The following is a 17235-nucleotide window of genomic DNA, read 5'->3' on the forward strand; positions in this document are numbered from 1 at the left end:
CGTCATCAGGACCGTCGTATCTCTTCCTTTCCTCTTTTCTTTGTATTTATACCAGATTGTTTCTTTCTACTCTTCTTTTAAACTTTATTTCTGGCAACTACTAAAACAATCAAACTTGTCACAACTGCCAAAGCCCCCTCGAGCAAACACAGCCCACTCTGCTTCATGGAGACCGAGTTAAAGCTGATCCTGGGCCTATGACTTTATGCTTGAAATGTGTGCAAGGTGTGTGTGTGTGTCTGTGTGTGTGTGTGTGTGTGTGTGTGTGCAGAAATGAATTGCTGGTGGCAAAATGTCACTGCCTCAGGGAGCAAAACGAAACTCGCCGGACCACAAAAGTAGCTCACATCTCGTCCCTCCTCTCTCACCTCATAGTCCTGCGTGGAGGCGTAGTACTGAGCTATCTTCACGTAGTACTTCCCGGCTGATGAATCCTCCTGCAACTCCAGGATGTGGACGGCTTTCTTCCACTGACGAGCCGCGATGGCCGCCTCGATGGCCTTAAGCGAGCAGCTACGGGTAGAACAGAGAAAGACAACCGAGACAACTTAAGTGTTGCACCTTCTACCATGTCTATTTATACTATACTTCATAAACTTCCACCATAATGTATAATATTATACTATGTTATGATTCTTGCACTGTATTCTATTCTACCAATACAGACAAACACTGAGTGTCATTACTTAATCATATCATGTATTAGCCTAACGTACACAGCTCACACTCTGCTGTGCTTAAATCACAGTACTGTAACTTCAACATATTATGTATGATTCATTAGAGTTTGGCAAAATCAGTTTGGACTGAATCCCGTGTAATCTCATCTTCACCACCATCTTAACTGTCAGGGAGCGAGGGGAGAGACAACTGAAGGAGATTCCACTCTTTGTTTTTTGGGGGGGGAGAAACACCTTGTGGAAGATCTGCCGTCGACTGTGTGCACTTTTCTAGTTCAATTCATATTTTAGTTTATGTACCTCTTATTATTTATTTCTGTGACTTTCTATTCTCACTTGTATTTATGTATGTCCTTGTGCTGCTGCAACAAGGATCAATATATGTTTATCTTATCTTGGGTTGCTCCAACAACTCAGCCTAATTGAATTGTTAAAAGTGAATTAACTTTGGTTAGGTTTGAAGTTAAACCAAATCTTTTAATTAAAACAGGCACAGATTGAAACTTTTGCTGGCAGGAGAAATTAGCAGTGGAACAAGTGTATTTTAAACCTTTGTTTCTGTGGAGAGTTTTAGCTTCAAAAGAATATAAATCTGGGCGCTGTATTTATTTGGTATTTTTGGGGAGTATAATTTGTAAAGACATCTATTATGGTCCTTGTGATGATTTAAAGAACTATTGGCCGTCTTTTTTTTATTTATTTTTTTTATAAATGTGTCATCTTTCCTTCTCTCCATCTGCCCAAATATTTGTCTCTTCACTCCTCTACACTACATACCCTGCTTCAATGAAATGGTTGATGGCGGCGTCCATCTGTTTCTGCTGGACGAGGTAGTCTCCCCAGGCCTCCTCCAGTTTCACCACCTCCACAGGGAAGGCGAGGCGTGCCAGCTCCACCGCTACAGGAAGCACAAACTTTGTTAAATATACTGTACATCTACTGTAATGTATACCCACACACAACAACATGCGTCCACCTGTTGGTGTACAACATCTTGACACAAGCTATTGCTCAACCTTTTTGTACTTGAAAAGTATGCTTGTATACTTACGATACATATTGTACTTATGTGAAATGTACAACCAGTCATGCAAGCTGCACTGTGAGGCTGTGCTTCCAGCTAAATGCTAATGTCAGCATGCTAACATGCTAACAATGGCAATTCTAACATAGCTACTGCCATGTTCACAATCATAGTTTAGCATGTTAGCGTGCTAACATTTGCTAATAACACAAAGTGCAGCTGAGGTTGATGGGAACGTCGTTAGTTTTGCAGGTACTTGGTGATGAATTAAATTAGAATTATGACATGGCGCTAGCGCCAGAAGAAAAGTCAGAGGGTCACTAGGATCATTCGGACTCCTCCTGTGGAACTCATGAATGTCTGTACCAAATAGAGTGGCAATCCATCCAATTATTGAGATATTCAGTCTGGGCCAAAGCGGCGGACCGACCAATTGACCAACATCGCCCTCCCTGAAGCTGCTACCAAAATGTGTTTGTTTGGTGATGTTATGACATCACCAAACAAACACATTTTGGTAGTTATTCAAAATATTGGCTCAGCATATTCATGCGTATTTACATGTCACTGACTCACCTTTCCTGAAAGCGTCTCCTTTGCAGTAGCACTCCAAAGCTCTCTGGTTGTTTCGGATCCTCTCATACAGATCTCCTGCCTGGTCAGAAGATATAGAGATAGAGTGCATCAATTTATTACGACAAATTGACACGAAAAGGAAAATTCGATATTCGCTCGGTAAGGGTTGTTGGGAATGGAAAACTATACCGCCAGAAAACTGGAAACTTTGACGCATACTTTTTTTGTGCACTTTTGGTCTGGGCTGCTTTTCAAGGTTCGTATTGATATTCATGGCAACAAAGTCTAAGGGCAAAAAGCCGGGTCCATAAAGAAATGGTTAAGCAAGTTTGGTGTGGAAGAACGTGACTGGCCTGCACAGAGCCCTGACCTCAACCCCCATCCAACACCTTTGGGATGAACTGGAACACCGACCGTGAGCCAGACCTGATCACATCAGTGTCTGACCTCTGTCTCTTCTGGCTTGATGGAAGCCAAATCTCGCAGAAAGCCTTCCCAGAAGAGTGGAGGTTGTTTTAGCAACAACAGCAAAAACATACATATATCCACATCCTTAATTCACTTAAGTCGCACATTTCTTTAACAACAGAATGCACGACATGTGATCTCTGCCAGATATGGCAGAGATCGCTCCTCCGCGACCTTCACTGGTTACCGGTGGCCGCCCGCATCCGCTTCAAAACATTGTTACTTGCGTACCGTGCTGCGAACAGATCGGGTCCGGTCTACATCCAGGACATGGTCTAACCTCACACCCCAGTCCGTTCACTTCGCTCGGCTTCTGCCAATCGGCTTGTAGCTCCTTCACTTCGAGCTAAACACTCAACAAAATCACGACTGTTTGCTGTGCTGGCTCCTCATTGGTGGAACAAGCTCCCCATTGACATCAGGAGAGCAGAAAGTCTCTACATCTTCCGTCGCAAACTAAAAACACTACTTTTTCGACTATACCTTGAATAGGGAAGGTAGAGCCGTAGTAGCACTCTGGTAGCACTTAAATGTCCCTTACCGATAGCACTTTGTTGTTTAGCACTTTAGTAGCACTTAAATGGCACGTACGGATAGTACTCTGTAGTTTAACGTTATTGAAGAAATTGTACTTGCTTGATTCTTGTTGTTCTGAGTTTGGACTCACGGTTTAATGCACTTATTGTAAGTCACTTTGGATAAAAGCGTCAGCTAAATGACATGTAATGTAATGTAATATGGAAAATATACAGAATCTCGACCCTCAGACACCTACAGTAATGAAACCCCACACCATCAAAACGCAGCAACACATTTTGTTCTGAAGTTTTGTTCTCTCCTTCCCACCTGTTACATAAACGCAGATGGCTCCAGGAGGAACGCTGAGTTCTCCGACAAACGGCTACAGAAAGAGACATCGAGAAATAACAGATGGACGGAGGGAGACAGAGTGTAAAGTTGCAAATTAAAAAAAAGAAAGAAAGATAAAAAAGGTTCCTCTGTTGATACCTCTTCTCTCTTAGCATTTGTTAGGAGAGGAAGATGAGGTAAAAAGGAGGAGAAAGGATAAGATTTATTGGTATATGATTCCAGCTGGGATACATTTCTGCAATAAACAAGGCAGACACATAGTTAGGAGAGTCCACGCACCCTCTCGTAAAACTCTCCCTTGATGAGACTGCCGGCGATGCGGCCGACAGTGTCGCTGTTGTTGGTGATCTCCGGATGGCTGATGGCCAGTCGGGCAGCTTTAGCCGGCAGTCCGGCCTTCAGGTAGAGGTTGATGGCACCCTGGAAGTCTCCCTCACTCTCCTTCACCTCACCGGCCTTCTCGTCCTGACCTGTCTCCATCAGCCACTGGTAATGGATCTCGCGCAGGCTGTCCAGCTCCGGGTGGCCCTAAGGGAGGGTGGGGTTTGTTTCTACGTTACACGTGGGTTCAAATCTAGTGCTGAAAAACACTCGCTGACTGAGAGAGAACGAATCGACAACAATTAAAAACAATGTCCTCTTTAAGCCATCTTTAATTTGCTGCTTTTTACTGTTAAAAATGAGATTGTTCATTTATTATCTTTAGCCTTTTGTTAATCGGAAATAAGCTATAAGCTATTTGAAGAAGTCAGTATCATGTCCGGAACCTACTGGAAGCAATTTGAATTAAAATGGTGCACAGATCCAGCAGCGCACAAATTTGCCTAATCTTGAACAGAGGTGGAATAAAAGCGTCAACCAGAAACCTTAATTGACTTTGAGTCTGCTTCTTGTTTTTTTTTGGAGAATGTATTCAAGAATTACCCAACATGTGACCCAGAAAACCCCCTGAACTAAATGACTGCACCACAGAAAAGGTTACAGTATACAGTAGATGGATGGATGGATGGACGTTACCGGTGTATTTTATTGAGTGATGCAATGACAGAGGGGACAAAACTCTTCACAGCGTGCCCGTCTCCAGGCAACAACAGAAAGTGCTCCGAGTTCGCGGATGGCAGACAGTCAGCGGTGTGTTGTTGAAAGCTCGGTTTATGGTCCAGGCTGTTTATCCTAGTGTGCAACGACAGAATCTCCCTCAGGTAAAATGCAAAGCATCCATTCTGTCCGCGCGTCATTACCTTTGCTTCAGCCACGGCGATGCACTCGTCCCACATGTGGAGCTCCTGGTACATCTCTATCGCTTCATCAATGGAATTCTGCAGAAAAAGAGATCAGGAGATTTGACTCAGTGCTGCACAATCTTGACTTCTGTGAATAATAAAGCAAGCACAGGTGTGATATTGATACACTGCGCTTAAAGTTCCTGATCTGGTTAACTCAACCGTGGGCTCCTAATTCACACGTGAACTATCCAACCAATCCCAGCTGTTAGCAACACAGAAGATAACCGTACATTCATTTGAAATCAGACCATTTTTCATTCATTTTAGTTATTGCTCTAGAATTCACAACTATTCAAATGCTGTTAAAGAACACAGGTGTGTCGCCTACCTGCTCCATGTAGTGCATCTCAGCCAGTTTAAAGTTCTTATCCAGCATCGCCACGTGGGCTTGGACTTGGAAAAACGCTGTGCCATCTCCTCCCTGGTCACAAGAGCCACACACACACACACACACACACACACACACACACACACACACACACAGTGAGACACACACACTCCTGTGATCACTTTCATTTGTTTAGTTTTGTGACATTTAAAAACATTTACAAATATGTTCATACCACCCGGGAAAAAAAAAAACAGTTTTGAGTCTTGTATCTGTTGCGACACAAAACCCACCATTTCCTGTGAAACTTTGTCGGCGATCTCGTTTGTTTGGTGGAGGAAACGCAGCGTCGACACGTCCCCCAAAGCAGCAAAACATCTATAAAATAAGAAGGTGAGCGAGAGAGAGAGAGAGAGAGAGACAGAGAGAGAGAGAGAGAACTGAGATCAATTAGAGCTTTTGTCTAATTAGCCTTTATATATACGCTGCAGAGGGGCTGCGAGATAAAAAGGCTTGTCTTAGCATTTGGCCACTTTATTACCAACTCTCTCTGAACAGTTGCATCAGATTAATGAACAAGTCATGAAAGAAAGAAAGTAGTTTAAAAACTCCTTCTGTCTGACTCCTTCTCGCTCCCATCCCTCCCTCATTAACATTACACATTTCAGACAAAAACGTTTCTTCCCCCAATATCATGATTTATGCAAATCAGGCCGATGCCTAACGGAAAGCATATGCATTATTAATGACAGAGAATTCAAATTTTTTAACGTTTCTCAAAACAGAGAGAAATATGGAGAGATGGAGAGAGGATGCTTATTATTTAATAAGAATGTTCAATGTCTTTGATGATTAATGAAGTTAGAGAGGGAGGTCAGGAAGGGACACCGTCATCTACTGTGTGTGCGTGTGTGTGTGTGCGTGCGTGCGTGTGTGTGTGTCAAAAAGCGCTTTTATTCCAGGTGACCAAGGTGCCCTTGTTGTCTCCATTCTCTGCAGTCACAGAGATAAGTCTCACGTACAATGAAGACTGATAAAGAATGTAATTAGCTCAGAGACACAGACATTAGCTTGCAAGGTTGTGTGCGCGTGTGTATGTGTGTGTGTGAGTCCCTGTGCAGCTACCTTTGTGAGGACCAATCACTCACTTTGGGACAGCACTGTTTGAGGGTCAGACTTGGTTTTAAGGAAAACGAATTGGTGTAAGTGTTGGGGTGAGGTGTTTAGTTGTAATCGCCACGTTAAGGGTAAGGAGCTAGGGAATGCATAAAGACCTTGAGAGTCCTCACAACGATAAAATAACAAGATTGTGTTCGTCTGTGTGTCCTGCTGACCTTTCGGCGATGTGCAGCTGGTGAGCCTCCAGAGCCAGCTTGCTGAGCATCTTCCACATGGCTTCAGTCTCTGGTGACATCTCCAGAGACTCAAGGAATGCTGTGGCTCTGTCAACACACACACACACACACACACACACACGGATGTAAAGCTTAGTGAGGCCGAGATAAAGCCATATTTTGTGTGTGTTTGTAGATGCAATATGAGGATGTTCATACTCTGACCACAAACATGAAAATATGGTTGTTAAGAACACAATATGGCCTCGTAATATTAGGATCCCATTTGTTTCAATACTTCCTAGCAATAATTAGGCCTGCCACGATAATTATGCATGCGGCTCACTGCACGATATATGGACATGGCCTCGATAATTTGTACGTTATCGTACGTTTCTGACCGTCCAGAAGGTGTGAAGAAGTCCAAATGGACTCCACTTTGCACTTTTTGTTCAGGCCGTTAGAAACTGGATTGCAAATATATATTTCCCTTTAAGGAATGAATGACTCTCTATACCCCAGCGCCAAATGTTTAATATCTACGGGAAATTTCTGTTCAGAGCTCTACAGTCCATTTGATTTATTGTTTTGGTTGTGGGAATTTATTTGATTTGTGTTTTATTTATTTAGGATAAAAAAATAAATAAATCACATTCCAATGAAAAAGTTAAAGTTCATTGCTGTATGAATTGTAGCATTAAATCAGTAGCATAAAAAGGTCTTAAAATGACAACAATATTGTTTATCCAAATTATCTCTGGGATGATATATCGTCCAACAAAGGGAGTTTATTTACCAGGTTTATAATTAATTAAATGAATGCAACCTGGAACCGGCTAAGAGGCAGGAAATGGATGGATGAATTAATCAACTGAAAATGATCAATCAACACCTGGCACTTTCTGAGCTGAGGAGCTTCCGAGCTACTGTATCTCGCAGTAGTGCCAAGCACAAATCACCAAAGTCCCCTTAAAGGTTGGCTGGCCTCACTTTGTTTGGAGTTCAGAGCTACAGTGAAGAGTTCAGCAGCTGCTCCTCCACACTGAGAGAGGTCAGTTGCAACCATCACTTTGGAGGCGTTCGAATCACGACACACTGAGGAGGCCACGCCTCCCGGCCGCCCTGCCAGCTCTGAGGAAACCCTCAAGAAGAGCTGGAGGAAGCTGTGGATAAAAGGACATCTGGCCTGTTCTGCTCACCCTGCTGTCGCTGGGACTCAGACCCAGAATAAGCAGCAAGTAGTCGGAAGGCCGGACGTATGTTCAACTCGACAATAATGACAGTGATGGGGCTGCTTTTTGTGTGCAAGTCTAATATCTGTCATAGCGGTCCAAACGTACCTGTCATAATCCCCGTCGTCGATGGCAGTACCAAATTCAATGAGGCCTTCGTCCAGGGTGTACGCCACAGTGTTGACGCCCTCCGTCAGGATCACATCCGTCTTCCCGTCGACTCTTTCTAGATCCACAATGTCTCCCTGAAGGAGCAAAGTGAAACCAGTTTAGAGTGAGCAAGAGGGGTGTTGCAGTGGTGGAATGTAACCAAGTGCATTTACTCAAGTACTGCACTCTGGGGCACATGATACGCTTAGAAACATAGATGTACTGTTAGAGATTAAAGTACTCAACGGAATATAAAATACTTGAATCCGCTTTAGGTCCACCTCAACCAACTACAAGGGCAACATTCTACGCAAAAATTAATGCATCAGTGATAATAATACAAAACTCAGGAGACATTTGTCGGCATTGAATACTCTGATTGTTTAAGTATATTTTGCTTATTATACTTAGATAATAATACTCATTTTGAATCAGGACTTGAAGTATCTATCATGCATTATCCTTCACTACCAAAACAAATTAAAATGATGGACAACAATAGCTTCCTTTGCCTGTTTTTTATTATTAATGAGCAAAACGTTTGAAGTGGAAACTAACTTTTATTATTGTTCCCACTATTTGATTGGCATTTTGCCTTTATTTAAAGGGGAACTCCGCTGGTTATGCACCTACAGGACAGTTCAGTCATCATAAAGGAGTACTACCACCAAAATAACCCCGATGATGTCACAGTGATGTAATTGGTTTATTTCAACGTAGGCTTGGAGTCTACACTTTTTTTTTTACGGAACACGTGCTTTACAAAACTGCTGGTGGTGTTGCCGTTGGAGGAAGACATTGGAAAAGTACCAGGCAGGGAGGGTCGAATGAAAATATGAAAAAAGGCCAATATGGCGTTGTATTGTGACCTGATGGAGATCACAGAGATACACACTCACACTTACAAAGAGAACAAAGCCTAACCTTGATGGGGAACATGGTGATGCTCTCCGGGCTGTCGATACTGTACCAGATGCAGAGGTTCCCCCGGTTTTGAGCCACCACCACGTCGCTGCCAGGCACCCACTGGACGTAGGAGCAGAAACTCAGCAGCGTGGTCTTGGAGCCGGTCTCTATGTCATAGAGATGGAGCTGAGGAGGAAGGGGAGGGAGGGAGTTGCAAATGTCATTATTAACGATGGAATTGGTTTTCTTGCTGGGAGTGAGATGAGAAGATTGAGCCCACTCTGAATTCAGAAGACAGTTAGCTTGGCTTAGCGTGAGGACTGGGAACAGAGGCGAGCAGTAAGGACTGGGAACAGAGCCGAGCCGTAAGGACTGGGAACAGAGCCGAGCTGTAAGGACTGGGAACAGAGCCGAGCAGTAAGGACTGGGAACAGAGGCGAGCAGTAAGGACTGGGAACAGAGGCGAGCCGTAAGGACTGGGAACAGAGCTGAGCTGTAAGGACTGGGAACAGAGGCGAGCAGTAAGGACTGGGAACAGAGCCGAGCAGTAAGGACTGGGAACAGAGGCGAGCCGTAAGGACTGGGAACAGAGCCGAGTAGTAAGGACTGGGAACAGAGGCGAGCCGTAAGGACTGGGAACAGAGCCGAGCAGTAAGGACTGGGAACAGAGGCGAGCCGTAAGGACTGGGAACAGAGCCGAGCAGTAAGGACTGGGAACAGAGGCGAGCCGTAAGGACTGGGAACAGAGCTGAGCCGTAAGGACTGGGAACAGAGCCGAGCAGTAAGGACTGGGAACAGAGCCGAGCAGTAAGGACTGGGAACAGAGCCGAGCAGTAAGGACTGGGAACAGAGCCGAGCAGTAAGGACTGGGAACAGAGCCGAGCAGTAAGGACTGGGAACAGAGCCGAGCCGTAAGGACTGGGAACAAAATCTGTCGACCAGCTCCTCTAATGCTCATTGATCGACATGGTGTATCTTGTTTGTTTAAGCAGAGCAAAACAAACAAACAAACAAACAGATAATGCTAAATATAAAAGCATGATGGAAAATCAGTCGGGGTGGTATGGCCTATGATTCTTCATTATTTTTGCACTTTCCTTCCAGTGCACGGCAGCGGATCGTGAGATCACGCAATAATCACATTTCACACGGAAATCTGTGTAACAAACCCTCTGGAGGGTCAATGATACAAATAATTGCATTAAAATGTGACTTGGTCCTGGATAACCAATTAATTCTTTTTTTTTTTTTTTGCTCAAACGAACGTAGCTCCTGAAGCTAGCGGTTGTGTCGGTGCTCACTGTGGGTGAGGATTGGACAGCCTCTTGCAGCACAAAGCCGATTTTTACAGACGGCAATCACGTACACACATGTCCCGTGTTCAGGTTCAAGTTTACACCGCGTAGTTGAACTCCTATTGCGTGAGCAAAGTTGATTGCCTTCCAGCGGCTCCATGTGAACACTCACACTGCAATCTATTCTACTACGCTTTTGATGAGTTGAGATTATGTAGATTCTATAAGCTACAGTGGCTCCCTCGGCACCTGATATGTATGTGTGTGTGTGTGTGTGTGTGCGTCTATGACAGACCCCCTGCTGTCGTAATCAGCTCCCTTAATATCTCCCCCCCACCACCATTTTTAATAACGTTGCGTCTATAGTTTTAGCCTGGAGCTCAGCCGGCCACGATTTATTGCCGTGTGGAAGAGCAGCCTGTTGATTAGCTCACTTGAAAGCAAGTTTTTCAATTAAAGCAACATTTGTTCAACTTTTTTTTCTTCTTACTATTCTTCTTACTATTGAAGAGAGCTCAGATTAGAGCTCCAGTTCCCTGTCGGAAAGGGCGGTCTGACGCCAAGGTGAAGGGTGAAAATAGTGTAAATATAGTGTACTGATATTGATTCTTTTGACATGTCTGAAATGTGTGTTGCTGCTGCTCAGCTTCCATGCCTTTATTAGACAGATGGCATGCACATCTTATCTTTATATGCACAATCAGTACAGAATCAAAGGTTTTAAATATATATGATTAAAATCGGAGGTATTCACGCAAATATTCTGACTAGAAACAGTTCAAAGGATTTCTGTCTACAAATGAACCACACGACTTTTGAGTGAGTGATTACTATTATTCTTATCTTTCTGGTTGTAATTACCCTCAAACTTCCAATATTTCTTCTTCAGTTCTTTCTTAAGTCACTTGTTCGCATACATATATATAATTCTTTTTGTACAAAATCTTTACATTACTACTTAAAAAAAAAAAAAAAATGAAGGGTGCAACCAAAAGTTCGAAGCCACTGAGGGATTCCCAATTACCAGAGTGCTCCATGTCATTGCCCCGGGGCTTCGACACCAAATTGTTTTATTACCCCGGGGCAACAACTGGCAGCAGCTCTCTGCCGCTCTCTTGCACTTGCACAAAGAAAAACTGTGAATCTCAGCGCTGCCAAATCTGAGACCTTCTCTACACGTCGGTTGTTTTTGGTGCTGAAGTGGAAAATTGTGAAATGTGTGTTTGTCCCCTCAAACCAGTGGGGAAGGACACAGGGAACTAAAAAACAAATGAACTCTAGGCCACGCTGTGCTTTTTCGGTGTTATTACAGTGTGCTGTGTGATCACCCCTCAATCGTTGTTTCTATTTCCATCTCTGTATTTTGGTCATTTAAAACAAATAATTTACCGTACATTCTAATTATATTTGAATGATTGGTAATTGGCCGCCTTATTTCATACATGCTTATCTTGCTGCGTTCTTCGCACTTAATGTTGTCCGCACTGTTTGCACTGCGTTAATGTTAAAAGTAGCACCGTTGGCTCCAAATAAATGAAGTTTCATCCCTTCAGCATCACAACAAAGTTATCTTGAGACTCTCCTTCCTTCCTTCCTTCCTTCCTTCCTTCCTTCCTTCCTTCCTTCCTTCCTTCCTTCCTTCCTCCCCCACCCCCTGCCCCGCCCCCTTGTGGCATCTTCATTTATTCTGAAATACTATCGTATCACCTGGACAAGCAAAAATGTCCCCACAAAAGGCCACAAGACATTATCCGGGTGATGGACGTGGCTTTAACTTTAGACAAGCACCAACCACAGTGGGGATTTGTCTCCTTGACTCACTAATTATCCTCCTATCTATCTACTGCCCTGTCTGCTTAAGGGCCTCTCTCCCACCATTTCCACTCCCACGATCCCTCAGGGCGCCGAGGCTTTTTCATTCTCACCCGCAGCTTCTTGTCCCTGAACAGCAGTTTGCGTCCCGTTTCATTGAGCTCCAGCCAGTCAATCTTGGAGTTTTGGCTGATGGTTCCCAGATTGCAGCCCCCGGCCAAGTCCACTGAGGAGGGAGAAGGAAAGGAGAGGTTTTTACTGAGCAGCAGTCAGATTGGCAGCCTGACAAGGTATCGGGCTGTTTTTAATCAAGTTATCACCCAATCATTTTGTAATAATTATCTATGATTCTATCAGGCAGTGTCTCTACTTTAAAAGGGTACCTGCCTTGGGAACGAGTTGATATTACAAGTCCGCTGATAGATCAAATGTTTTTAATTAAAATGCAATATGATTCAGGCAGTGTGGTCCACTCAATGGAAAATGAAACAGCTCAACAATGATATACTTCAGTTATTGTAGTTGAAGCAGTTTGTGTATGAAAACTAGCTGTGTGGCTCAATGTGTAAAACAAGACATACTAAATGATTTACGGAGAGAGAAATACAACAATGGCAGCATCATCAGCATCCAAAAGCTGCAAAATGAAGCTGTTCTCCAATCAAAAAGGCACTTCACAAGTTGACAGGGTTGAAGATGAAAACTGATGACTCACTATTACTCAGTCAGGTACTGAGAAGTCACTCGCCGAGCTGTTGTTGTTTTGGAACTAAAAACTTTTTAGCATCAAAAGGATGAGGCTCAAAATATTCAGCATATTTGTCCTATTGTTTCCAAATCCCACAGAGGGACAAAACCAACAATCAATTCCTGCTACAAACACGTACTGTCAGTGTGTCCAAAGCCGGATATCCTCTCTACCATATGAGCTCCATTGTTGTGCAAAAACTATTAGAAACACATCAGTGAGCCTCACTGCTGCACTGGGTGACATGTTCCTTCATTACCATGAGCCACACAGTCCTTTATTGAGACTCAATCCTATACATACACCTCCCTGCTGCTCCAAATACTCACCAGAGCACCAAATGTGGATTCATCCGCTTGGGAAAATAGCCCCCGACAAATAGATTAATTCCTCATGCATGAATTGATTTTAAAACTACAGTGAGCCTTTAAAAAAAAAAAGAAAAGAAGAAACTATGTATTTCAGTTTTTAAAGATTTACAGTAAGAAGCAAAAGGCTCAGGGCTGAGAGACACAGACAGGGAAACAGATGAATAATGGACCTCTAAGATATTGAAGTGTAATGAGTGATCAGAGCAAAAATATTAGAAAACTACAGAGCGTCAGAAGGGACATGAAGGGGGGAAAAAAATTAAAGGTTGTAAGAAATGTAGGTAATTTAGCAGGATTTTGCAATCCTGTTTAATTGAGGATCCCTATGACAGCTACAGTCATTTTAAAAATGTCCATGTCTGGCACTGAATTTGACAAATGTACTGTGTATCCGACCACGAATGCATTGCAGCATTGGGTCTAACTAACCGGTGTAACGGCAGCAACACAAAGTATGACAATCCGGCGAGGAGTGAGGGCAGCAAACCGTTTTGACTTGCTCCAGTTGAAACATGGTTGTTTCCATGGTGCCGAACTGAGTCGGATGTGCATTGACCAAAAATGAAAAGCTTTCGCAAGACTACATCTTTTAATTTCTATAGGAATCAGCAGTTTCCGTTCAAAATACAGGTTGTAATATAGGTGTAAAAATCTGAAATTCTTATTACACAAAGGGCTACAATACTCACATCTGCAGAATGGCATTGGAATAGATCTGCTTTTCTTGCCGAAGCGTGTGATTACATTTATATTTTATTTCAATATTTGACTTAAGTAAAAGTAGCAATGCCAGTGTAAAAAAAAAAAGAAAAAAAAAAAAGAAGAAGAAATGTATAAAAAATTCAACTCTTGTTACTGGTGCGTTCATCGCTTTGATGTTCCAGATGGGGCTAATTTGAATTACTTTATAGACAGCTGGGTAGCTTGCAAATTTACCCCCACAGATAAATATCTCATCTTAACCTACAATATTACTTCATAATTTTCTTGTTGAAATGCTCACTACATCCCGACAGCAATCAATAAATCAAATGCTCTGACAAACTAAATGTATTGTAATAAGGCCGTCCAATCGTTTCATCCGGCGACCTGCCTGTCTGAGCGCACTCTGCCCAGCGAAATGGAAGTACTCGAGGACCTCAAGTACCTGAAAATGGCACTGCCGCGCTTGAGTAGATGTACTTTGATGATGTACAGTACACTCATTCTTACCAATGCAAATGGTCTTTATATCAATCAGATACGCAAGCTTCTTGTTGTCTTCCACTCCTCTCTGCTTCCTCTCATTCAGTCGGACGCTGCACAGAAAAACACACACAAACACACCTCCAGTTAAAAAAACTAAAAAAACATTGGTCAATGCAACGTGACTGAATTTACACTGACTCAAGAAGTGTAAAAACCCAGCATCCTCTCAGTGTAATTGGCTTCAGTTGCTGTTCAAATCCTAGGATGCCCCGTGATGTTGTCATGACCACCGCGTCCAGCCAGAGGCGAGGAGCAGTCAGGGCACGCGGAAATCTGCTGGCATCCCCTGCTGTCGGCCATTAGTCGGTCACCCGGGGAACTGTCAGTCACACCACCTTTGACAGGGCTGAATATTTTAACGTGGAAGTGTGCTGACTCTTCGGATGCCTCACTGTTCGGACACCTGGAATTCATGCACAGCTCAATACCCCCATCTAAAGGGCGGAGCTGGATATGCATGTTAGGAGTACTCGGGCACTGTGACCTTAGTTTAGTGTATTTGAACTACATGCATATGGACTTTGCATTTTCTTTCGTATGTTTACACTTGGTTTGAATAAAAATTGAAACAGACATTCCACATCATTTATTTCCTATCAGACACCATCGTGAACCGCTGTCAGAAAGATAGTATTTATAGGTGAGGTATGTTTTACAACTCATAATTGGTGAATGCGTGTAGAGGAGGGTCTACTTTTACAATGGCACACTGAAAAAAATGCCATTCATTGCAATTTGGAAGTTAACTATTTACGAAGGCATAATAGTGCATTATCTGAAAAAAATAAATAAAAAATACCGCTTACTAACGTCGGCCCTCTTAAACGGTCGTCACCCTTCGCGTAAAGCTGCCTTCGGCCATTTTGTACTTCAACGGTCACAAATGTCATCAAGAAAATGATTTAAATTTGAGCGAGCACACCTAGATGAGTTATAACAAAGAGAAACACCTTTTACTGTTGCGTTATGGCTGATAATATGGCGAGATTATTTTGTTTGTGGCTTGAAATCTGACATTTGTACAATTCTGATATTCAACCAACCAAAACCATCAGTTGACCGGTAATAACGGTCTTCAGTATTCTCTTTTTTTGGCGTTTCTTTCTAAACCAACGTGACGGCTTATTTGTTTGTTTGTTTGTTTGTTTGTTTGTTTGTGTGACTGCACCTACCTGATGAGGTGAGGGTTCATAAATTCGGTGCGGACTGATCCCAGGATCTCGTTGTTACTGTATTCCACCAGGCTCAGCTCCCCGGCGTTAAAAATCATACACACCTGAAACACCAGATGCAGTCCAATAAAACACAGTAGCTTGTAATATAATGGGAGCAGTGGTGAGCCGAAAACTGAAATGATATTCTACAATTCACTGCTCCTCAGCGAGTGCTGACTTGGCACTGCTGTAAAATGTATTGGAAATCCCACGGATAGATGTGTCTTTGACACTCACGGAGAAGAGCCTGCACAATAATCTTCATGTGTGTGCACTCACCGATTCGTTTTCAAAGAAGAACTTCTCGTTTCCCCCTGAACCGGGCCATGGCACCTGAAAGGGAGGCAGCAGAGTGCATCGTGTGAAGGAAACGAGGAGTCATGTGCGTACCCCGGGGCCCGGGGCCTAAAGCTGGAGGAGGTGAATGGACTTCATTCAAGATGCTCAAAGCAGTGAAGAAGGAGAACACGACTGCATAGGAACAACCTACTCTCCAAATGTCCGTGTTCAAGGCTTTCATCACAACATTCATCTCTATTATATTAGCGTGCAGGCAGAAGTCTCATAGCATATATTTAAAAAACCTCAGCAGGTGAACTCAAACATATGCGAAAAAAGTGTGATTGTATACTCCTTGTAATAAGCGTTAGTTAATAGGTATTAAGGCCCTTATAAGATGGTTATCAACATTAATGTGTTGATAAGACTATACAAGTATTAATAATAACATTATAAACATGTTTATGGTTATATTATAATACATTTATAAGCACTTCAGAAACAGTTCATAGACTGCTTAAAAATGTGTGTAAAAGCCTTATGAGCTTCTTATAATCATTTATAAAAGGATTCGAAACATAACTTGAGTTTCATAACTTACCTACTATGTAATTGCTTTTTTTGTTGCTTTATTAAGACTAATACATACTTAATCATTTTCAATTCAATTCAATTCAATTCAGTTTATTTTGTATAGCCCAATATCACAAATTTGCCTCAGAGGGCTTTACAATCTGTACACATACGACATCCCTGACCTTTGACCTCACATAGGATCAGGAAAAACTCCCTAATCATGCATTTTTCATCCTGTAATTTGCCCACTGAGGGACTAATAAAGGATTATCTTATCTTATCTTATCTTATTAACCGTTAACCATGTTTTTCACAGCTCCCTCAACTGCAATCAGTGCTACATGTGGTCACGGTTGATAAAATGTGAATAAATAATTACATATTAATACAATAAATGTCTTATAATGTAATGATAAACATGTCGATGGTTATTATTAACACTTGTATAGTCGTAATAACAAATAATAATGTTAATATGCTTATTATAAGGACTCATAAGGGCCTTATTACCTTTTAACTAACACTTATTACAGGGACCTTGACAAAGCGTTCACGTTTGTTGTTTAAGTCCTTAAAGTCCTACCTCGCTCAGTTTATTTGTCAGCAGGTCTCCCAGAAGAAGAGTATCGGAGGTGTGAGCCACCAGGTAGCGATCTTTGCCCATGATTTTGACTTCTTCGATCTCATAACCATAATAGGACTTCAGGACCACCCGTGTTCCTGTAGAGAGGTTCCTCACTATCACCTAGAGAAGGAAAAACGTGATTAATACAGTAACACGGGGAAGACAAAAATGAAAATCAAGAAACAAAGAAGACATTTTCATTTGTATTTTATG

The 17235-nt window shown here is 42.6% G+C and overlaps 1 protein-coding gene across 1 annotated transcript in view; it reads right to left on the reverse strand.

The window, feature by feature from the left end:
* The window catches only part of ift172 (intraflagellar transport 172), a 36568-nt gene that overhangs the window by 15141 nt on the left and 4192 nt on the right, over positions 1–17235 (reverse strand). Inside the window, exons 11-25 of the mRNA XM_034527387.1 lie at positions 16981–17142; positions 15822–15875; positions 15501–15604; positions 14293–14378; positions 12075–12187; positions 8873–9040; positions 7907–8043; positions 6567–6674; positions 5526–5610; positions 5233–5325; positions 4860–4937; positions 3898–4146; positions 2281–2359; positions 1458–1578; positions 369–513 (exon numbers count right to left, since the gene is read on the reverse strand). Of these exons, the coding sequence (XP_034383278.1) occupies positions 369–513; positions 1458–1578; positions 2281–2359; positions 3898–4146; positions 4860–4937; positions 5233–5325; positions 5526–5610; positions 6567–6674; positions 7907–8043; positions 8873–9040; positions 12075–12187; positions 14293–14378; positions 15501–15604; positions 15822–15875; positions 16981–17142 (1782 nt within the window). The remainder of the gene's footprint in view (positions 1–368; positions 514–1457; positions 1579–2280; positions 2360–3897; positions 4147–4859; positions 4938–5232; positions 5326–5525; positions 5611–6566; positions 6675–7906; positions 8044–8872; positions 9041–12074; positions 12188–14292; positions 14379–15500; positions 15605–15821; positions 15876–16980; positions 17143–17235) is intronic.

Source organism: Cyclopterus lumpus, chromosome 24 (assembly GCF_009769545.1).
Source record: "Cyclopterus lumpus isolate fCycLum1 chromosome 24, fCycLum1.pri, whole genome shotgun sequence".
NCBI lineage: Eukaryota > Metazoa > Chordata > Actinopteri > Perciformes > Cyclopteridae > Cyclopterus > Cyclopterus lumpus.